At 37.9% G+C, this 24,440-nt stretch overlaps 1 protein-coding gene across 3 annotated transcripts in view; it reads left to right on the top strand.

The window, feature by feature from the left end:
* Positions 1-24,440, top strand: part of TAF2 (TBP-associated factor 2) — a 317,600-nt gene that overhangs the window by 268,387 nt on the left and 24,773 nt on the right. For all 3 annotated transcript variants that reach the window (XM_089433145.1, XM_089433144.1, XM_089433146.1), the window contains one exon: positions 14,879-14,968. In XM_089433145.1, coding sequence (XP_089289271.1) covers positions 14,879-14,968 — 90 coding nt within the window. The remainder of the gene's footprint in view (positions 1-14,878; positions 14,969-24,440) is intronic.

The raw sequence follows: 24,440 nt of genomic DNA, 5'->3' as shown, positions 1-24,440 counted from the left end.
CTTTTTATCTTTTGCAAAAGAGAGATTATAACGTCCAAAAGTCGTAAACGCAGCGGAAATCATTAAAATACTTCAAAGATGTAAATGTCCATTGTAAGACATGTAACTGTATATTGAATATTGTATAAGAATTGACATGAGATATGAGATGATTACAAATAAGAATGAGGGCCCGCTTATATACCCTAGGCAGGTGCCCTTTCATGAATTGTCATGTCTCTAAGACATGCCTCTTTATTGCTAACTAACTAACTATTAATTAATTAATTATTATTATATTTATATTTATTATTTTTATATGAATTATATTCATAACAGAGATAATCATCAAAGTTTTAAAAAATGTTTAGATGAAGTTGTTCTCTTTGTTTGGCATTTTATGGATTCAGATATAATTTGAAGTATATATTATGCCAAGTTACTGGAATGCGGTTATAGATAGTTGGAGACTTGCTCCAGCTTCCCACAGGGTCATCAGAGTTTTAAAAAATGTTTAGATGATGTTGTTCTCGTTATTACACTTCAGGTTGAGTATGGTATTCTTGCATGGCCAAGCTGTTAAAATTTAAATACCAGGTCTGATTTATTTTTATGTCAAGAAGACAGCAGAGGTTTTCTGCCCAGCAAATTTTCCTTCACTTTATTAATCTGAAAAGTTAGGGCCTTGCCGACAGAGAAATACACAGAAATTACAGCAATTATTTGAATATGGAAATGGCTCACTGGATTTTTGGTCCTAGGAAAAATCGGCCTCTGAAAATCAGCTGCCTGTTGAATTAACTCAAACTCGGCCTTCCCTCTCACAGTGTTGGCCTGCTTAAAATTTCGGTTTCACTCTCCAAGCCTCGGCCCCCTTCTCTCAGAATTCTGATTCTGCACAATTTTTCTTCTGAAAAACCTTTGCTGCGCACTTTCTTCTCTTCAATCACTGGGCCTCTCACACCTTGAGAAATCACTGTCTCGATTATCCTTAGGCTTATTTGATAGTTTCATTTCAGGCTAAACACCTAACACTCGATCTGCAAAGTGAGATGGCTAGGATTAATTCCTAACCCACTTAGGTCAACGGTAGATATTAGATCTAAGTCACTTAAATAATTATATATCTTTAGAAACTTAGCCCAATAGCCAACGCTAATCAAATAATTTAATTTGTTTTCCCTAAGTTAAACTTAGGGAAGAAATCATAATAACACTTACTCCTCTCACGTAAACACCTAAATAGAAAATTTGACATCTTTTGCATGCTAAGAGACCAAGCCTACATAAGCACCTGTCTGATCTAATAACATCAACACAAGCCCACATACTGGAAGATGAAATCTACATTTAATTGTTAACATATGATGAAAACTGATTCGAATATAATTGAGTCAAGGTGATAATTTGTTCCTTTCTTTGAGATTTCTATGGTTGGAGCATTTTGCAATATAATTTTCTGGAAAAAGCCGCAGCATTCATTGTTATGCCGATGTTTCAAATCAAGGTCCAGATCCATCATTAGGACAACAAGTCGATTAGAGAAGAGGGCTGCAGATCTAATATGATACTGAAAAATTCAGCAATGAGCCTCAGTGACTAAAGACGTCAGTCACTCAAAATATGATTGCAAAAGGCAGTAATGACTATAAAGGCAATATAAGAATAGTACTCAATAACACTGTTGGGCATTGGATAATCCAATGCTCCCCGTGTGTTTTGCGACATGGCTTAACTGCCTCTTGTGGATCCGTTAACTCTGGTTATGCGTCCGTTTACTAACACCTGCGGGTTTTGGTGTAATGACAATCGTGATTCCAACAACTGGTATTAGAGCCAAAGGTCTCGAGTTCGAATCACACCTGGCTGAGGGCTCGCGTTGGGGGAGATTGTTGGGCATTGGATAATCCAATGCTCCCCGTGTGTTTCGTGACATGGCTTAACTGCCTCTCGTGGATCTATTAACTCTGGCGATGCATCCGTTTACTAACACCTGCGGGCTTTGGTGTAACAATAGTCGTAATTCCAACAAATACATTGATATAAATAAATAATATCCAAAACTATTAATATTAATAATTAATAACATTAATATTAATATTGTTATTGTTGACGGGCGAAGTTTCTTTTGCTTCGCAACCAACTCCCTCAAATCCCATTAGGTTGGTGAGATAATGAGACTAGATCCAGGGTTTAATGCCAGAATCAAACTACACTTATATTTGTACAATAAAACAAAAGGAAAACTATTTATAATAATGAAATAAACTGAAAGAAGACAATATAGAAACTTAAACAAACTGACAACAGACTGAGAAATAGATTGCATAAAGTAAATAGATTGAAACTTAAAGAAACTGACAACAGACTGAGAAATAAAATCAGAAAGATTTTTAAGCTCATACCCTGTCAGCCATAGGCCCACATAGGTATGTTATAAAAATTGACTGACATAATCAACCACTAATATCATAAAATACACTTAAAAATTAACAATATAACGTAAATTTTTTGGAGAAATATGTCGAAAAATATGAGCTGTCAACTGCTGATTTTATTAATAAAATGAGTACAACGTACTTTTTTGGCTGATTCTTGCGAGAATCAGGACCATAAATCAAATGTCTATGATGTAAAATGACTCATACATAAACAATTGGAATGCCAAATAGTAAGCAAGAAAAAATGCTGGGCAAGTTGGACTCTTTCGATAAGATTGGATCAACAATATCTTTCTGCAAAAAGTGTACCAATTAGCACTGAAATGACCAATATCAGATCTTCTAACAACACAAAGTAATTCAAGAAAAGAAACAACCTTAATAAAAGGATTGGAAATTTGATGAGCTCACTTTCTCGTTGTCACTCCTCAAAGGATTTTTGTTGTTACCAAAACAAGTTAGCTCTTGTACTCTAGAATAAATTAATCAGAAGAAAAGTTGACGACTTTCAAAACTTATGCATACCTCTCCTCACTAGCGTTTTCCATTCCCTACTTATGTGCTTTCTGTTTAGTTTTCTTGTAACTCCCATGTAACAAAACATAAATATGCCATCATCGAGAATACCCCCATTATAAAAGGTTACATGTATGAAGCAGACCAATATCCATCAACATGTATAAATAAGCATGTGAAACCATCCTTGTGTCTCCCATAAAGCATATTGTCATCAAAATATGTACCATAGTAAAAAAATAATATGCTGTCCCAGAAGCATGAGAGTGTCGTAATGTGAAATATATCCAAGTAAAATAAAGTAAAACCACATCATATCAAAGAAACAACTAAAGCAAGCTCAAGAGGCTTTCTAGGACCAGCCATGTAGGACGGTCTCTTCTCCTCCTTCCTCTCTCCTTGTACCTCCAGATGAATGTCTTGGAAGAAGATTTCTCTGCTCCCCCCCGCCATCGACTGTAGGAATATCAAAATGCACGTGTGATGAAGTGGCCTCAGAGGGAAACATATAAAACTTTCCCAATGCAAAATGTACAAGGGAATCAGGGGGTTGTTGAACATGAAAAGAAGTGGGTTGAGACGGTGCATAAGGGATTTGAGGAGGAATGATCACATGATAGACTAAGTGGTGAGAATGGTAGGCCAGTGTGCAAAGTTGGATGCAGGTTTGATAGGGATGGTCTCCCAACCATCATTCCACATTGGCTGTTGCTGGGATGCATGAGGCTTTGGAATTTCCATTGTGTTGGAATGTAGAAGAGGCATGTTCAAAGAAGCATGTGGGATAGGAGGGGGAGGAGGACCTTCGAGGTACAAGTGACCTGTTTGGGTTAATTGGTTGGACTCTTTAGAGTCCGTATCAAAGTCTTTAATTGGTTGGACACAGAAAATGAGGAACTCTTATGTGTCAGAAACCATAATCAAAGTCTATTGACTCAAATCAAGAAACATAAGGATGATAAGAAATCATTGAAAAACAAATTAGAAGAACTTATCACGAAAGAAGTGTCGAAGTATTCAGTGCAAGTTAAAGAAAGAGGAATGAATATCGATCTAGTCAACATCACAACTCAAGAAGTTAAGCAATCAGTGGAAGTAAAAACTTATTCAAATGTGGCAGTTCAGACGATGAAAATTCCAAGTGAAGATTCTATAACCAACTCAACTACATCAGTACCTAAAGTAGGTCAGGAAATTACCACACACATGTTAAAGGAAGGTCAAACAAGAAGAACTCCTTATCTACATCCGAATCACAAGAATAGACACTTCAATCAATCTATGAATCTATATCACTCAGAACATAAACAACAAACTTATGTTCCGAAGAACTCTGAAGTTTGCACAATTCAATTGGTGATAACAATTCATCACAAGTTTCCATTAACTGCAAGATTCCATAAAAGATTATCTAGGATGGTCAGATCCCTTCTCAGTTCAACAATTTTACCTATCGCTCAAAGGATACTATCATCATGTATCAACGAAGATGATACATGACAACTATATGAAGTACGAAGGATACAAATAGATTACAAGAAAAAGAAGCAGATGACACGCCTTGTCAGCGATAAGCTTTGAGAACAAAACCTTTTGAAGAGGAAGACAATGTTATGGATATCATTTATATAAAAATAATAAAAATGTACACAATAATAAACATAAATAATGATTAATTGATTAGTAGTTAATAATGAAGAGGCATGTCTCTAAGGACATAACCGTAAGTGAAAAAGTACCTGCCTAGGGTATATAAGTAGGGCCTCACTCTCATTTGTATCATCATTCTTATTCATACATTTTAATATATATTATTGTATCTTCAATGGAGATCTTCATATTCTAAGTCTTCCAGAGTATTTAACTTTTGAGTATACAAACTTTGTTTGTTACAGAGAAGAGAACATCTAGATTCTAGATTCATTCTACAAATAAAAAACACAAATGATACATGGCAAAGGAAAAAAAGAATGGGATTAAACCCTACCTCTTTGTCTCTACAATGGTGGTGTTAACCTTCAATCTCCTAAGCTCTCACAAATGGCAACCTTGAATCTCCCTTTGAAGCTCCCACAATCTGCCTTGCAAGCTTCCATAATCTTTCTTGAATCTCCCACATGTTCCTTAAGCTTCAAGCCCTTTCAATCTCTCTCACACTCATAAAATGATGTTAAATGGGAGTGACTGGGGAGCGATTTGGGTGTGACTCTCCTTTATCATTTCTGGAGAAACAAAGGAGCACAATTTTTGTCGTGTGCGCGCTCCCTGAGTCGCTCTCTAAGTTCTTTCGTTCGGATCACACTTTAGCAGTGGGTGCCTAAGGGTGCGGGGGGGTTCACTTCCCTACAACACTGAGTACAACATGACACCAATTTTGTTCCTTCATTTGATGATGCAGTATCGAAGTGCATATGCTAGACTTTATCTTCTTGATTGACGGGGGAGGGAGGAGGTGATTCTTGCTTAGTGTAAAGAGAGTAAGCCCCAATGTCCTCTTTAGTGTAAACATGGGGTTGAGGCAAATTCTCGATATAAGGTGAGATTCTTCCTTCCCTCAAAACAATTATATTTTTACCATCTTTAGGAAGGGTCATATGAGTGCCATCCAATGACATCGATGTTTTAAAACTCCAACTCGCGTTTGGAATCGACCGAGGGTCTACTCTGACTTCAACTCCACCTCGGTATCGACTCGGCCGATTTGATTTCAATGACTCAGTCATTGTAAAAAATACGTTAAATATTTATTTTTTAATGAGAAAACGTAATTTTAAAGATTTTCAATTATGTTTCCAAACACAAAGCATTAGAATATATAGAGAAGACAACATATGATAATAGTAGGCTCATGAATATATCCATTATATCAAAATGGCACCCAATGCACTGTCCAATACATACATGATATAGAGATCAGAACAAAAACACATAACCAAGGAGGCTTTAAATGGCCTCCACAATAAAAGTAAAACATCACTAGTCACTAGTCACTATTGGCTACTGCTAGAGAAGCCAACATCATCTGGCTCAGACTCTGAATCAGAGTCAGACAGGGAAACCCATGGCTCCTCCTCATCACGATCTCCAACTGCAACTGTAGAAGTAGTAGCACTAGCAGGTGCAATGAGGGGGTTGGGTAGCTTTTATAGGGTTGGGAAAGGTTAGATGAACAAGCAAAAAACCTAAAACCAAAAAATAACTAAGTTTGGAGTCCGCTTTCCCGCCAAATTCCGCTGCTGACAGGTTTTGATTGGCTCGGCTAGTTTGTTATCAAGTTGGGCACGCAGACACTCGGGTAGGGGTTTAGCTCAGCTGATTCCGAATCGGTCCGGCCAATTTTTAAAACACTGAATGACATATACCCACCTGTTTTAGTCAACCGACATATTATTCATAATTGATTGGGTTGAACTGGTAACCAGTCAAACCGATCGGTTCATAAGAACCTGTGACTAAATCAACCAATAAACTCGTGTCATCCTTTTGCAGGCCCAGGATTTGCATCAAATCGGTCATAAACCATCCTGTTTATGACATAATCGACTGATTTTTCCATAAATTGGCTGGTTACGTCCTAAACTGATCGGTTCATTACTAGCACGTCGGTGGATCCCACGCGCATCGGTTTTGGTCATGCGTGAGTAGTCTTGAGGGAAACTAGGGATTGTTTCCCTCCAAAAACAATCGCTCCAAGTCTTTAAAAGGTTGCTTCCCCTCTCATTTGCCTCCCACATCTCAACCCTAGCAATACTAGTAGTCAATGGTAACGTTAAATTCTTAAAGTAAAAGTGACATTTTCTTTATCTTTCATTTCATCTTTTTACTTAAATTTTTAACATTACCATGAAATGACTCAAGATGTTTGAGAGTGGTTTTGACCTCATTGGATTTCATATGGAGAAACTAGAATTTTAGATCTCACTCAAAGTACAACAAACTTAATGGATTTCAGGATTTGGGGGATTGCATTGTTTCCATTTGATTTTGTCATGTGTGAGGGCATGAGATTGGGATTTGATCAAGAACATGAAGCCCTTTCAGTACCTTGATGTTGGTGGCATTAATTGCTGAACTTTGTTGATGTTGGTGGTATTGATTGTTGAACTTCTCTACCATGGCCCTAACAAAAATGTACCCTTCACTCAAAGGAAAATAATGGTTGGGCATGCTAAGCTTTGTCTACCATATTATAATGTTGAGGAGATGAACCCTTCACTCAAACCAAAATCATTGGTTAGGCATGTTAAACTTTTTCAATTTCTACCATATTATAAGGTTGAGCAACCAAGGCTGAATACTTTGAGCTAGATAATGTTTTTGTAGTTCTTGTTGATGATCCCATGTCGAGTGCTATTGAATCAATGATGAGTTTCATGATTGATGATGTTGATCAACGATTTGTAGTTTTGATGTCTAGTTTTGCTGCTAGTGCTGCTACTACTGAGTCTGTAGAGGAGTTTGAGTCCTTAGACTCTGAGGCAGATGATGTTTATGTAGCTCATGTTGATGATCCCGTGTCTAGTAGTGCTGATGAGTTAGATTATGATGATGAGTGATAATATTAATCACTGATATGTAGACTTGTAGTAGGCGAGTGGGTTGATAGCTTGTAGCGTTGTTTTTGGAATCTAGAGGCCATTTAGAGCCCTCATTGATTATGTATTTTGTTGCTTATATTTATTGCACTCGGTGCCATTTTGATATATTCACCCTTACATGGTATATAGATGAACAAAAACTTGATATTTCGTCTCTATTGGATTGGAATCATGGTTTTAAATCTTAAAAATTGTTTTTTCATTAAAAATTAATTATTTCATGTATTTTTTTTAATCACTGATTCATTGAGATCTGACCAGTCTAGTTTTTCCAGTTTCAATTCAAAACCGGTTTGATAGGTGGACCAATTCGGTCACTGGTTCTGGTTTTGAATACCATCTTCCAGTCTCTACCGAGAATGATCGAATAGTTGCTTACTAGCATATCCATGACATGTTCTGATTTCAGGATGAGTGCATAAAACTAATGTGACATGTTTGATCTCACCAATGGTTGTCTGCTGAGAATTGTTATAGACCACACTTTTCTTGGGTCTCTTAGGCATGGCATTGGCTCGTAACCGACCATCAAGTAAACAACAATGAGCAATTTTATTACATACATTCGGAAATACATAAAAAGGAGGGTTTTAACAAAATTTCCAGAATTATTTGCAGCGAAGACTTTGTCTTTGGGAGGATCTTCTTTTGGTATTTATTGAGGAAATGGATAGGAGTAGGCATCTTTCCTTCAAGAAAATTATTTAAATGCTGTTGCTGCTCAGGAATAGCGGCCATATCAAGCAACGCGGCAGCAACCTTGATGCTGGCCATCTTCTTTAGAATATTCAATCGAGAGACAACCAGAGAGGAAGGGGTGGAAGAATTTACATTCAGATGCGAGAAAGTGGCATCTAGGGTTCTTTGGTTATTGGCTTCCTTGGGGGACTGATTCCTGGCGTTTCGAGCTCTGAAAGCACTCTTCGTTTCAGCCATCCTAACTTCATTGTCATCTTCCCAATCCAAGGTTGCAACTGTGGGGTTAGTTCTTTCGCTGAAAATTCTTTCCCAGGCATTCTTTTTAACATCACAGGTCTTTTCCTCATGGTATTCTTCACAAAAGTTACACCATTGTCGGGAAAGAAGGGCATTCAAATGATATTTCTGGGAAAGGTTTCTAATGGGAGCCAATGTAGAAGCTTGAACATGAGGTTGCGTTGTGACCTTCTTCCCAAAAGATATCAATTGATTACTTCTATTGATTATCAATCGGTTGCATCGTGACATTCTATAGAATCTTGGTTATTTTAATGGTACCATAATAATCCTCATATATAATCTTACATTATGTTTATTCTGTTGCCATAGTAGTCTTATATATCTTAATCTATTTATAGTTCGTATGATTGGCTAAGGTTTAAAATATGTTAAGTATTATCATGTTGGTTTATAAAATTATTGATAACATTATGAATGGCTTTAGTATTATATTATTTCCCTATTTAAGTTCTGTTCATGTTTTGTTTTTATAATATTAATTATATATGATATTGATACTAGCTATTTACAATTATTTAAAGTTAATAATAATGAAGATGATGATGATAGTATTAATACTAATATTTTCTTTCAGCATATAAGCTATCTTATATTTGTATTATACAAAAAATATTACAACCATTCTTGGTTGTGGCCTGCGACTGGCGAAACTAGGACCAAAACCAACTAAAAGGATTCATAACTATTAATTTTCATTCCTTTTTATCACCCGGCAGTCCTGAGCATATAAGAATATAGCAATGTCTACTAGTAACTTGAAATATAGCCTAAAAACTAGATGAAAGATGGATATTCCCATTTTAGACGTGGAAAAGTGAAGCTCTCTCCAATTAGATTGCCAATAGAATTGAGTGTTTTTATAAGCCCCTTTTGAGTTTCAGGAGGAGGCAGGGGAATTTCTTCTACGCAGACAGGATTTGATTGAGTACCGACTGAACATGGAGAGTCTTCCTTCACCTCCATTCTATCATTGATTCAACACTGCAGTTGTGAAGCCACACTATCTTCACCATAAATTGCTTTAAAAATAGATTTAAATATGCTTTCCAAGAATTCAATTTTGTGAAGGATGGCCTTCGATGGAAGGATCATTTCATTCACTACTTGAGCAATAAGAGCCTTATTCATCCAGTACATTTTAGTAAGCGTAAAAATCTTGTTATCCCTCAATCTGGAGAAACTTGGTTCATAAACTCACTTTCAAATTCCTCTTGAGTTTGCTCATTGGACATTATCTTTCTCTTCTCTCTCACTGCAGCTTCCTTTTGGTCTACTTCTTAATCTGTGAAGGGAACCTACTCTGGTAATAACTGGTTGTGTCTTGGGCTTCTTTCTCTACTCTGATGATGTAGCGGGGTGCTTCCTGGTAAGAGAGTTTTGGTGAGCTAGTTCTAGTCCTACTAGGTCAGATTTACCTTTTTTACTCTCCATGGCCCTATTTCCTAAGGAGGTATGGTGGTTGCAGATAAACAACTTGCACATCTCTAGTAGCTTTCAACCTTTAAAAGATTAATATTCCATCAGTCTTTCTACTGTTCCGAAATGCATTGTTGAGTGCATACACACTTGGGGTCTGATAAATACTTTTGTATATATCCTGAATTTATAAATAGTTGTTGCATCTGTCACTACCTGTACCACTCGTTTGTGCCCAACTTCATGTATAGCTTGTTAAAGAGGCTCAGAATGGAAATATGCATCTCTGTGGTTTTTTGAATAATCAGCTTCTTCAAGGATAAAGGGACCCACTGAAGATGTCATTAACATTGAGCAATGAAAACCAACAAATATATCTCCTCCCATGCATTGCAATAAGGTATCCTGTCCTCATCCATGTCTCATGATGCATCTTGAATTGCAAATCAATTCTTGAGAGCAGATATGAAGGGGCTAGAATTGCAATCTTTGTAAACAAGGATGTCTGGACTCTGGTAAGGATGTCCGCATTTTACATTCACCTGGGGAAAAGATATGAAGGGTCTGCCATTGCAATATTCCTCACCATGTTCTGATAATATGGAGAATGGTTCAAATGGGAAGGGATTCCATTGCCATGACGGAATTGGGCATTCATATCATGTACGATCTCACAATGTACACTTCACTTTTTGCAGAGTGTGAGAAATTGACCTCTCTTTACAAGAACTAGAAGATGGTCCCAAATGTCAGCCGGTTAACTGCCGGGTTCAACATTCTACACTTGTGTGCCAATCCCTGCATTGTGTGAAGTTGTGAGATATTTTCCAGAAGAATCGCCCATACAGCTTGCTTCATTTTGCAAACTTTGTATTTCAGATTTTTGAACCAGTGTTAGCTTATGGCATATTTTACCCCATTTCTAGTAATGAGTGAAAGATAATCATTGACCCTGCCATAGCTTCCTGTCCAAGGATTATGTCAAATGCTACATTTCCACTCTCTTGACCCACCACTATTTTTGTGTTTGTTTTGGTGATATCTGTAACAAATTGAATAAGGTTCTTTTGACGTTATGAGGGCCTCGCAAAAGTCTGACACTATTTGGGACAGATGAGACATTTTATGTTCTCAGCACCAAGTTCCAACCTCTTACTTTCAGCTTGTATTTGAGTCTCACAGATTCAGTGTCACTGTCATTGTGGCCAATGTGGCTAGAATGAGAGATGCTGTTTGTTTTGAATTGTGTTTGATGTAAGGTTTTTGTTTTTCTAGAAGGAAACTTCAAAAATCTTAAAAACTAAACTCTCAAGTTAAAACTGTAAACTAGGAAAAAAACTCAACTTATATTGAAAACCAAAGAAACGGATTTGTACATTACCTTTTCAACAAAATGCAGGTGGATTTTAGTATGAACGCTGAGAATAGCGAAGGAGATCCTTCACCCTGATGTAACTCTCCATCCAAGGATCACCACAAATGCTACAATTTCACTCTCCTGACACATCACTATTTTTGCGTTTGTTTTTGTTGATATCAATAACAATTTGAAGAAGGATTTTTTTTCTCGAGGTTACGAGGGCTGTTTGGAAATACTTCTACTATTCTGGACATACATTTATATTTGAGTGTCAACCTGTCTTCTCAATGCATGGCTTTCTTATGCTGCTTGAGTCTAAGATAGAGTCTCACTGTCAGTGCATCCAGGGTGAGATATTCTGATTGTTCTGAACTGTGTTTGATGTAGTTTGTTGTTGTTGTTGTTGTTGTTTTATCCCACAGGAAGAAACTTTTAAACCAAAAAAAATAAAAATAAATTAAAAAACTCAACTTGTACTGAATTCCAAAGAAATGTATAATTTTAGTTAGGAATGGTATGTTCTATGCTTTGCACCATTGTTTTAAGAAACGGCCGTTTTGAAACCGAAACGGCCGGGTTGATCCGAGCCAATACCTTTTTCTATGACCCGGCCTTTGGAACGGTTCATGGCTGACTCGGCCAACTCGGCCGTTTCCGTTATGACTCGGCCAAGTCACAAAAAAATGCCCAGCATCATGTCAAACTGCGATTTAATAAAATTTTAATGGATTTTTAAATTGTTTTTTGGTTGGTTTGGACTCCACGCAGTTATAAATTTTCATGGTAATGTTAAATTCTTAAAGTAAAAGTGACATTCTCCTTAATCTTCATTTTCATCCTTTTACTTAAATTTTTAACATTACCATGAAATGACTCAGGATGTTTGAGAGTGGTTTCGGCCTCATTGGATTTCATATGGACAAAGTAGAATTTTAGATTTCATTCAAAATCCAGCAGACTTATCAGTTTTTCAGGGTTTCAGGATTGGAGGATTGCAATGTTTCCATTGAATTTTGTCATGTATTAGGGTATGGATTCTGGAACTTGTATTTAATCAAGAGCACCAATCCCTCTATGTACCTTGATGTTAGTGACATTGGTTGTCGAACTCCTCTGGGATATGCTCCCAAACCAAGAGCTTCTCAAATTGTCGCTCCCGCTCCCGTTTTCGCTCTCGCTCCCCACTTTCGCTCCTGCTCCCATGTAACACTGAGCCAGATGATGTTGGCAACTCTAGCAGTAGCCAGTAGTACTGGTCACAGAGTTTTGTTGTAGAGGCCATTTATAGCCTACTTGTTTATGTGTTTTTGTTTTGATCTCTATATCATCATCGTGTATGTATTGGACAATGTACTGGGTGCCATTTTGATATAATGGATATACTCATGAGCCTACTTTGATCATATGATGTCTTCTATCTATATTCTAATGCTGTGTGTTTGGAAACATGAATGAAAATCTTTAAAATTATGTGTTTTTATAAAAAATAAATATTTAATGTATTTTTTACAAGGACCGAGTCATTGAAATCGAGCCGGCCGAGTCGGATTCGGAGTCGGAGTCAACCCTCGGCCGAGTCGGAGTTTTAAAACATTGCATTGCACAATTACTTCAATGTTCCTTTAGCAGCCCAATGACAATCTCCAGTTTAGTTTTCCAATAGCAATCACATTAACCATAAATCACATTGATAGTAACTGTAGATAGAACATGAACAATAAAAAACAGAAGACAAACAAAGACAAGAGAACACCAGATTTGGTGAATGCTAGGGAAAAACCCCAAGATGGGGAAAACCCTTTGATCAATTCTTCTTATTATTATATCAAATGTTGAGCAAAAAGAGAGAGTACAATAAAGTCAAAATTGACTTGCCAAATGATGATCACAGCAGCCCTGTCAAATCTGTAACTTTCCTGCTACCAGATAGCAGCAGTCAACAGCCCTAACCAGAAAGTCATCGCTGGTCAACACAACAACAAACTGTCCTCAATGCAGCTCGGTCATACACAGTCAAACCCGGCCATCTAAAGTGGTCAAAGTCAGCCCAAAACAGTCATGAAAACAGCGGTCAAACTTCGTTAAAGTCTGCAGTCAATCCTGCTGTTAGCTCTGGTAAACATGCGCAGAATACCTCGGTTTCTGTGCTAATAGATGCAGCTCTCCAAAACCAAAAATTTGACCCAAAAATCACAGTCAAACTTTGTCAATGCACCCCTGGTGAACGCTGGTCAAACCTGCAACTGATTCCTGAAATTCGTCTTTCTTCACTGCCACACATGTGAGCAAAAGAGATGCCCAATAAGCTGTACAAACCAATCAGATGAGGAGAGAGAAGAATATGTTGATTTGATGAAGTGCCAAATGAGGGTGGAGGTCTCTCTTATTTATACAAGTCGTTGAGGGTCAAAAGACATCTCTGTTGGGCTTCATGTGCCTACATGATGATGTGGCAGACCTTGACAATTTGCACATGTGTGGGCTTGACCCCAAAAACATATTTTTCCTTATCCAAATTTGATAATCTTTAGGTCGATTTTGGTGCTCTCGAAAAGAAGAATTCAATGCAATAATCATCTCCATCAAATGGGTTGTCCAAAGTGGAATTTGGCCCTAGTTTCCAATTTTAGCAGAAACAGATCTGCACTTACTCCCCAAGCCTGAGACATAGCCTTTGCAACTTTTTCCAGCTGGATTTTAGTGTGAAATCAGAAAAAAAATTGCTGGTTTTAGAGGTTGCCATCGTTCTTATAAGAAATTGCCTAGAATCCAATACTGTCACAAATTATTGCCTGTGAGAAAGCTATAATTTGAACTTAGAATGCCTCTGTAGCATGTTCAGTTTTCGGCCTCCAAGGTTCAAAACAACAGCTCAACACCAGCAATCACTCTATGAAATGGTGTTTTGATTTAGTGGGGAAAGTGTTCTTGTAATTTTCGTTGTCATTCATTAAAGAGTGCACCAGCAGTGGTGATGCCCAGGAGCACACTGACTGATGGATTACTTTTTGGATATTCTTGTTTGCTGGGGCTCTCAAAAAATGTGGTGGGGAAATATCTGACAGCATCCCCTAACATCCCTGGTGTACAGACTTCTTCTCACGATGTGCCTGAGATTTCCTCAATGTTCCTGGTGCAGTATTTCCACAGTAAACAAGTCCCCATGTTTTGTGTGCTCATTTTTCTCCAATTATTTGTTTCTCATTTGCTTGTGATCTCATAATATGTGTAAGTGCTAGTTGGATGCATATGGATAATTTGCAGACAGCAAAATATAGAACAGTGTTGCATTGGATAAACTAATTGTGGTTTTTAAAATTTACAATGGTCCTGTTATGTTTAAGAATTGAGGTGAATTATTCCAACTATGTACTGGTTTTTTAGAGCAATATATTTTAGATGTGATATTTTCTTATGTTATAAGCTAGAAGCTTCTCACTAATGGAAACTCTTTGTCTTAAACCAGCAGCATGTGGAAGATGGATGCATTGGTCATTTTGAAAACTACTACATAACTATATCTAATAATTGTCTGAGCAAATTGATCCATATCTCTGCTTTGCTTGCAGTATAACGACAATAGTGGAAATTCATACTCAGATGTATATTGGCTGGCAGCACTTGTGGACTCGATAGGCAAGATTGAATTTGGGCAACAGGTGTGTAAAGACAAACTTTGATGTGTATTTTGTAGGTAGTAAATTGTCCGTACATATATCTTACTTTTTGACTGGTATGTTGCAGAATTCATAAGGCAATATTGTGTGGCTGGTAAAGTTTGTTTTAAGTGCTAGAAGAACAATTTAACTTGTATTGTTCCCTCTTGGATTTGGCACTTAGGGTGATTAACAATGAATGAAACTCATCTCTTTCTGCAAGTGTCAGAAAAGGTGAATTTTAGAGGAGTCCATGTACAGCTGAACATTAGCAGCTACAACTTATTAATATTTATCTTATGTGGATAGGATAATATGTAAAAGACCCATTACATATTTGCTGAGAATCACTGCAATTAATGGATGATACTGTTGAGAAATCTAGGGCAACTGGATTATGGTGATTCTCTCACTTTGATAACTGCCTGTGATATTCTTTTACTTAGCTTGATGTACTTGTAATTAGCGTCTTCTTTCACTTAATTATTATCCTGTTCTTATTAGCAAACAACTACCAAACTATGAAGATCAATGAGACAAGAGGACACAAAATATAGGGTGCTAGCCAGAGCCAAAACCTCTCCTCTGAGAGGAAAACCCACAAGAATTCTTCTCTTCTTTTAGTATCTTCAAATGACGAATTCCAATACCTAAGAGCCAAGACAAAAACCCCTCCAAGAGCAATTCAAACTTCTCCTTGATTAAACATGTTTCTCACAAAGTCAACCCAAGTCAAACTTGCTTCAAAGCTGCTGCAACTTCTCCATTGACCACAATTTCGGACCTGCAACTTTTGACTGTAATTTTGGCCTTCCTGCAGAAACCCTAGCTTGCACTTGTGGGTGGAATATGGTAGATTAGGTCTCTTTCCTTCGAATTGGGAGCTTCTTCTTCTTTGATAACTCAGCCTTCAAGTCTGATTCTTTTGATCCCAAACTTTAACCTTTATGATGATTGCAATTTTCGGTTTTGCTGCAACAGAAATATGCCCTAGTTTCCTCGCACCTGTGAGATGAAGTAGCCCTAAAACTGTCCTTGAAAACTTTGTTCTTCCTTCCTTTGTTTCTCCTCTTCTTTGCTTTTCTTCTTGGTCTCTTTCTTGTTCTTCAATGAGCTTATTGGATGATGTCTTAATGAGGTCGAATGCCTTGTATATATAGCATTTTCTTGGAGTTGGAACTGTCATCATGAGGGCGACTTGTCCTCTCTTGTAGGCAGACATGTTGATAGCTAGGCTGACTTGATCTTGGAGGGTCTTTATGACACAAATTGACTTACATAAATTCTTTTGACTTGATACAAAATGCCCAATAGGGTCTTTTACATATAACATTGACTCTTTGACATCTTTGACCCAATGACAAAGCCCTAGAAGCACACAATGGGTGCTTGAACTAAAAACAAATTAACCTAGAGCATGAAACCCATGCTATAAAAATATAATAATAAATTTTTCTTTCTCTTTACATCAAATACAGGAAATCAATAGTACATTAGACATTATGAAGATTGAACCTAGTTACATTTTCCAACAGAGACAATTGTGACAATGCTTGTGTTGGTCTAAGGACTGATGTAGCAGGCTGAAGTATGTAATATGAAATTTTACAATTTCTTAATTCAGCATCATTTTAGCTGAAGAATCCCGTGTGTTGTGGCTTTGTAGCTTGTTGATATTTTCTTCTATGTAAACTTGAGTTGTGCAAATTTTTTCTGATGGGATTCTCTACTTGGGACAAACACAATATCCACAATACAACAAATGCAATCATATATTAAATGGTGTTTCCTTTATTTATCTCCATTTAGACTAGAAGGATTACACATCCATATAACATGAGGTCATATGACAAAAAGGGCATATTGATACAAGTATCTGTTGAGAACTATAACTTGGATAGGAACTTCTACATATATTCAATGTGAACATGTTAGATTTAGTTTGAGATATTTTCGAAAAGTAAGTCTATTAATATTTACAACATATTTAAAAAATAGTTCTATTTTTTTTTAAATATTTCTATTTAAAAAAAATATTTCTATTTTGCAATTCACTTTTGTAAAAAACCGATTCTATATTCAGTAGTTGAGTCTAAAATTGTGGAGTAATCTTGAAAATAGATTCTTCATTAAAATGACCATTTGTTGATCTCATGTCCTGTCTAGTTCTCTTCTCTCATCGAGCTCTCTTTCCATCTTGATGGGCTGCTATTGAGCACGTTTCATCTCATTGAGCTCCAATCGAGCTCTTGTTCCATCCCATCTTGTCCAACTCGTCATACTTTCACTCTGTTCCATCTTCATGCCTCAAGCTTTTGTCTTTGTTGTGTCAAAATCTAGCAGGTTTTGTGAGTGGAGCTCATAAAGCAAAATCTAGACCAAGTGACGACACTATGAGGTGTGGCCCATTGTCACCTCAACCACTACCTCCTGCTCTTTAGTGGATTCTCACCACAAGGGAGTCTTCCCTATGTAGGTAACCTAATGGGTATAACAAGTCTAAGGCTTGGAAGTTACAAGGATATGCTAGGATAGGTACTCAACTTAGGACAAGGCTCAAACCAATTTAGACAAAGCAAAGTGTACCCTCCCAAAATCCTATCTAGGGCACAAATGACCTAGGGTTTGCAAATTGGCAAGGTTTAACATGGTTACCTAGGTTCACAAGGCCAAGAAAAGGGTTGAACTTATGAATATGATTGACTTTAGGAACAACCAATATTTAAAAAGCCCCGAGTTCAAGCTTATGGCTAGATTAGGGTTTGCCTAAGGCATATGACATCAAGAATTGGCCACTAGAAAAGGATGATTTTGAGGCAATGTCTTACCAACCATGTGTTGAATCCTTCTACAAGCCAACACATGCACTCTAGTTGAATTTCAACCTAAACCCTAACTTAGTGACTTTCCTTAAGTGGTCGAAAATTAGAAAAGGAAAGGAAAAACTTAATTTATGGGTGATTTATGGTGTGATAAACATTGTGGAAAGGCTAGTGCTTGACCATGGGTGATAGAGTCTAAAGAGTGATTTACTTAAGAGAAAACTAAACCCTAGAATGGAGTAAGTGAATATGAAAACCCTAGTTTCATACCCTAACTATCATTTTATGAGGGAACAAATCCATTGAAGGGAGCTTAACATGAAGCATCACTCTAGGGATTGTCACACTAACTCTGAATAAGGTAATGCACACGATACCATTGCCAAGATTCCATTGAAAATTTTTCAATAAAAACTATCACGTAGAAGCCCTATCAATATCTATTCCATGCAATAGTGTTAAAATTGGCAACTAGGGGCAAATTCCACCTTTTAGGACAACTCATATGATGGAAATGATTATTGCATTGGATCTTTTTCTAGAGGTCCAATTTTGATATGAAGATCATCTCATTTTGACAAGTAGATGTGGAATTTTGAATTTATTCTCTCTCATGCACAAAATGTCAAGGTCGGCCATAGTCAAATAAAGCCCAAGAGATGTGTCTCTACACCCTCAACAATTTGTATAAATAGGAGTGACCTCTCTCCTCATTTGGACATCACTCATCACGTTACACATCTCTCTCTCTCCTCTTTTAATTTGTTCGTACATCTTGGAGGCAACCTCTGTCTTCTTTCCACATGTGGCAGGAGCCTGAATTCTTCTTGGGCAGAACAGGTCGAATTTCAGGGAAACAAACCAGCGTTGCTTGACGTTGACTAGGGCTCATTTGACCTCAGTTGAATTCGATTTTGAAGCCATAAATTCGATCTTTGGAGGCCACATTTATTGGCACAGATATGGAGGTGATTGGTATGGTTTGACCAGCATTGACTTCAGATTTGACCACAGAAAATTACAGCAGTGTTTCTCTCTCATTTGACCGAGTTTGACCGAACTGTTTTGGGCTGACTTTGACTCTCCTGGGAGGCCGAATTGGAATGTTGTTGACAAAGTTGCTTGGAGGACATTTTGTTGTCACTTTGACCACTGTTAACTTTCTGGTTAGGACTGCAGGGTACTGTTGATTTTGACAAGACTGTTTTGGGCAAGTAAATTTGATATTTGTACTTTCTCTCTCTCTCTGTGTTGAACTATTGATTAATAATAAGAAGATTTGATCAAAGGGTTTTCCCCACATTGGGGTTTTTCCCTGGCATCTGCTAAATCTTGTGTCCTCTTGTCTTGGCTTGTCTTCTACACATGTTTTTATGTTCTGTTTGCGTTTACTATCAATGTGTTTAAGTTAATGTGGTTGCTACTGGAAATAATTGGAAATTGTCATTGAGTTGATAAGAAACATTGAAGTAAATTGTGCTAAAGCATAGAACATACCATTGTTATCTAAAATTAACAAATAGCCATAAAGATATTCAAATTCATAGAAACTTACAAGAAAAATACATGAACCAATCCTTTGTTGCTCAAAAATGACATCTCCAAAGCAAGGGAATAGCTCCATAAGTAAAATCTCCACAAACGATCACATCTCCACAAGATACAAGACAAATTTCAGCTAGGTCGAATTCTATAAGAAGGCTGAATTGATCCACAAGTGATAATTCAAATGAAAATGAAGTGACATCTATTTATATTAGGTCTACCTCAATTAACTTTAGCCTAATGAAGCCCCTACAACAAGTTTTGACATAAGAAAAACATAGGTTACAATCCAACCCACTAGCTAGATGAAAAATTAGACCATAAATGGCTACACATGTGAGTCGTATCCTCTTGTAATGTTGATGTCATACCCTGTTAGGGCTCCAAATGCCATGTCAAGGTGTGTTGAGGTGTCCAAAAGTGTTGAAGTGTTTGGATCATCAAAATTTGAGGGAATGCCCTCAAATCCACCTCAAATCCTCTTATGGGATCCCAAGTGCAACTGTGGTGCCATCATGTGGTATCCATGGGTCTCCAATTGTCAAAATGAGGCCTCCTCTCTCTAGCATTAGGGATTCTGTAGGTGCTACAAGCCCTCCCTAGTCTCTTAATGGGACACCATCCTCACCTGGGCTTTGAATCAAGTCCTGCCCATCAGGTTGTGTCAAGGCCAACCCGGGGGCACACTGGGTCTAATGTTGTCATCGTGAAGATTCCTATGTGTTAGGTCAAAGTAGACCATTGTCCTGGGTCTGAAGGGTGCTTTAGGACATGCAACACTTCTCATGTTTTAAGGAGGCTCAACTCTCTCAACGTTGCATTTGCTAAGCCATATATCTCTCTAAAGAGGCTTGGGTTCTTGTGGAGCAGGTGCCCTCAAGACCTGGGTTGTTGTGCACCACTCGACAAAAATATGAACTCAAGTGAAAACAACCATTGATTAGCGACACAGATAATATATGCATCTAAGTGTACCAAACTTGAATGTTAAGGGCATATTAATACTTCAAACAAGGATCACCTTCCGATATATAACTAGACGAAGTCTCGTAAAGGTGTACCCTACCTTGTTAGAGGTGGCTAATAATCAACCCTATTAAGTGCTTCCTGCCTTCAAGGGGAAGTGACAGTTCCAAGGTCAACGCCTCAATCAATAGGTGTTAGTGTAAAAATGTGATAATGAAGGGGGAAAAGGCTTCATGGCCATGTTCCATAGTTAAAGGAACCAACTAATGGGGTGTCCACATCTTGAGTGTATGAATGTAAAGGAGGGAGCAATCGTGGTGGCATGAGTTACCCTATTTGATGTGATTGTTCCACCCCTCTTGTGCACCTTTTGCTACTTTTTATAATGATTTGTATCATTGCATATAACTCAAGGGTTAGAGCTTACTCTTTATGATGTAGCATTTGGGACATGGTTGGGACATGCAAGGATTTCATTTGATGTAATGGAGCATCATGTGCTAAGGAACCAAGTGATGGCTAATGAGGACGGTATCATGCTAGTATTTTTCCCACTTGCCAACTTATGTCCCGACTATCTTTTGCATTTTGATTTTCTTCTTTTTTCTTTCATTGTGGCCATGATATGGTTTTTCATTATGTTAGCTACATCAACGTATAAAGAAATAGTTATCCGGCCCTATCCAAGGAGTGTGAACATATGGGTTCCAAATCCCAAATCCCACTGACAAGTTTGACCCGAAGTATGGAGGTGATATAAGGGACTTGTAATGTGTGATGCAAAGTGTCAAATATGGTATAGGGGAATGATGAACATGCTATCTCAATATGGGTTTTCTATGTAGTGCTCCTCTTATAACTCTGAGGTATTAAGGGTGGTCCCATTAGATTAAGGCTAAATATTAACCCCTTTGGACAATCAAGATTAGTCAATCTTCTAGATCACCCCTTTATGCATACTAAATGCACAAAACAAACAACTATAATCATTCAATTGAAAAACGATCAAAATACCCGTGAATAGTAGCCCACTTTCATCCAAGTGTTAATATCGAATGGGAAGAGGCACATGGTTGATATGAATGGTGGAGGAACATGGCACATTATCATCAAATTGTGGGATGTCATGGGCTGCTAGTTGGTTGGTTGTTCGACTTGTTGTCAAATGTAGGAGAAATGTTTTTCTCCTATGGAGTTACTATTTTGGTGGGTAACAGTCCCATCCCATTAAAGTCCCTGTCCCTTGAGCTTTAGATGTGTTGGGTTTGACTTCTCGTTGCAAATTAGTGGAAGTTTGTTCATCCATTATCATTCCACCATCACTGCTTGACCTTGTTAGTCACCACTGGAAAACCTTTTCTGTCACTGTTAGAAGCACCCGCCTATCACTGGAAAAGCTTGAAAATGTTCGTTTTTTTTGGAAACATTGTCCATCGCTTGACCTTTCTCGGGTTGTTGCTCAAGCCTTTCACTAAACAACACCTGCAAAACTATCTCTAGCTTGCCCCTTAGCTCGAACCTACCGCTTAGTTTGGCGGTTGGCATCTATTGCCTCAAGCCTATTACGAGTTTGCAATATAGGGTAATTCATGGGAGTTTCCTATTGCCCTTGGGGGTTTCACCTCATTAGCCCATTTTGATGACCTAATTATAGGTTATTTAACCATCTTACAAGTAGGCATAGCCTCCTCCCCTGCAGTTGGTTTGAGAGATGGGATGGCAGAGTCCTTTGTTGGAGATGACACTAGCGTTATCTTGAATGATGATACACAAGACTTCGAAGAGCGATGCACCAATAACATTATTCAGGTCTCGATCACAAGATTAGAACTCTTGGAGCCATCAAATCTAGCCTTACCAGGCATAGGTCTTTGAATTGACCAACAAAGTTGCAAATATGGAGGCATATGACATATCTCTACAGACATAGCTCAATGAAAGCAAGGTACAAGATATCCTTCAATGCACTGATGATAGACTGATTCTTCCTCTATAAAACCCCATTTTGTTGTGGTTTGTAAGCCACTGTCATGTCCCCCTTGATCCTTGCTTGCTTGTAGAAACCAATGAACTCCTTGGAGGTGTATTCACCCTCGTTGTCTGTCCTCAACACCTTGATCTTCCTTCCTGTCATGTTCTCCACCTTTGCTTTGAAAGCTCTGAAATGACTGACCCTTGGTCTTCATGAAGTAGGTCTAGGTCTCCTTGGAGAAGTCATCAATGAAGGCACATAGTAAGTTTCGCCCTTTATTGAAGATACCAACATAGGCCCTGCTAAATCAGAATGGATCAAATTTAAAACGCCTTTGGATTGAGCGTCCCTTCTAATGAAAGATGCCTTGACATTTTGTGCAAGTGCAGACCCTTTGCACACCCCTTGTTGGTCCAGAATAAAGTTTGGAAGCCCAATGATCATCTGTATTAGTAATGGTAGAGTTCTATGATGGAGATGCCCCACCCTCCTGTGCCAAAGGTCGCACATGCTCTCACTAGTGTGTACTAGTGCCTGAGCAGGGTGGCCTTTGATTCTATATAGGTTCCCCTCTCAGACTCCAATCTGGCTATCTCTGGATTGGCTTCCATTGGGAAAATGAATGCTTGCCCCTTCCGGAAGTTAACTTGATAACCTTTGTCCTCCATGACTAATATGGACAAAAGGTTCTTTAGGCCAGGTACATATATTACCTCTTGTGCATCAAAAGACCCTCTTGATTCAAGCTAGAACTGAACTATCCCTTGTCCCCTCACTGCATACTTGGATTCATTGCCAAATTGAATACAGATCCCTGAGTTGTCCTCTGCAAAACTAATGAATAACTCTCTAGCCTTTTCCATGTGGCGGGAGGTGATGCTATGCAAGTACCGAGTGCTTCTAGTAATATGCTAGTATAAAGGCAAGGCACAAGTAAAATGTCACTCTCGAACTTAGAAGCAAGCTTGCTCAGCTGTGAATTTACTGTTGTTGCAATTGTCTGGAACTTCCCCTTACTGTAGTTCGACCTCATTTGATCATCACTTGGCAACTTCGATTTCTGTGTAAGAAAGAGTAAGAAGGCAAGTGAAAAGCAAAGAAGAAAGAGAAAAAGTGAAAGGAGAGAGAGAAGATCTAGAAGGTAGAAAATTTGAACTTTTGTCTATTGTTGTTCACATGTGCAAAGTGTTGGGGAAACTCTGCGAGCTACTGGGCCGAAATTCTGTTTTTGTGAAGGTGTTGGGGTAGCTCTATGAAGTTGCAGGGCCAAATTCTAATTGAAAGAAGCTTTGACCTTCGTTGACTTGATTGGACTTGACTTGGTTGAGGAAGGCTTGAAGGAGGGATGAATTGGGTCTTATGGAAGGTCTTGCTATTGGTTTTTGGTCCTAGATTTCTCACTTTGATCTGGTTGCATAAGAATAGAAGATTTGTTGGGTTTTCCCATTGTGGGGTTTTCCCTTGGTTTGGAGCCTATATCTTGTGTTCAAGGAAGGATATTACACCTTTTGAGGAGTTACGGGCTTGATGTATCTTGGAAGAATCTAGAATAAAAGGTGTAAGATGACACTAAATCACATGAGAAGTTTTAAGCCTTTATTGCAAGGTCCAAGAAGAAGAAGAAAGGGAAGTTTGGAAAGTCCAAAGGAAGGCCAGATATGTCCAAAATTCAATGCTTTAGATGCAATGAGTATGGACACTTTAAGAGGGATTGCCCATGTTGAGGAATCTAGGGAAAAGTAGATAGAGTAATTATTAATTTTATTTCTCTTACATCTTTACACTTTCTTGTGATATTAGATTAGTGATTCATCATTATTATATTGTTTAGTTCATCATCAAGACAAATTCCAATAAGAAGATCACAATGCAAACAAGAAGACACCATAAATAGGCTCCAAGCTAGGGCAAATTCCCCAACAAGGGAAAACCCAAAAAAAATCTTTTCTTATAGACTTTCAAGGAAGACTTCCAAGACCAAGTCACAAACCAGACTCACCAAGATCAAGCCAACCGCCATGAATGTATACTACTGATGTTGTAATATCTTCAACTTGTAGCAACCCTTAGATCAAGCCATCACATAAAATTTCTTTTCTCTGGAGTAGAAAACAAATTCACATAGATTAGACAAATCTAGTCTTATCTTCGTTGGCCTTCTCCTTCTCTT

Source organism: Pinus tabuliformis, chromosome 5_1 (assembly GCF_031772625.1).
Source record: "Pinus tabuliformis cultivar Carrire ecotype Pingquan chromosome 5_1, CPIR1, whole genome shotgun sequence".
NCBI lineage: Eukaryota > Viridiplantae > Streptophyta > Pinopsida > Pinales > Pinaceae > Pinus > Pinus tabuliformis.
Note: the sequence above shows the minus strand (reverse complement) of the source record. Positions and strands in the feature narration are given on the sequence as shown.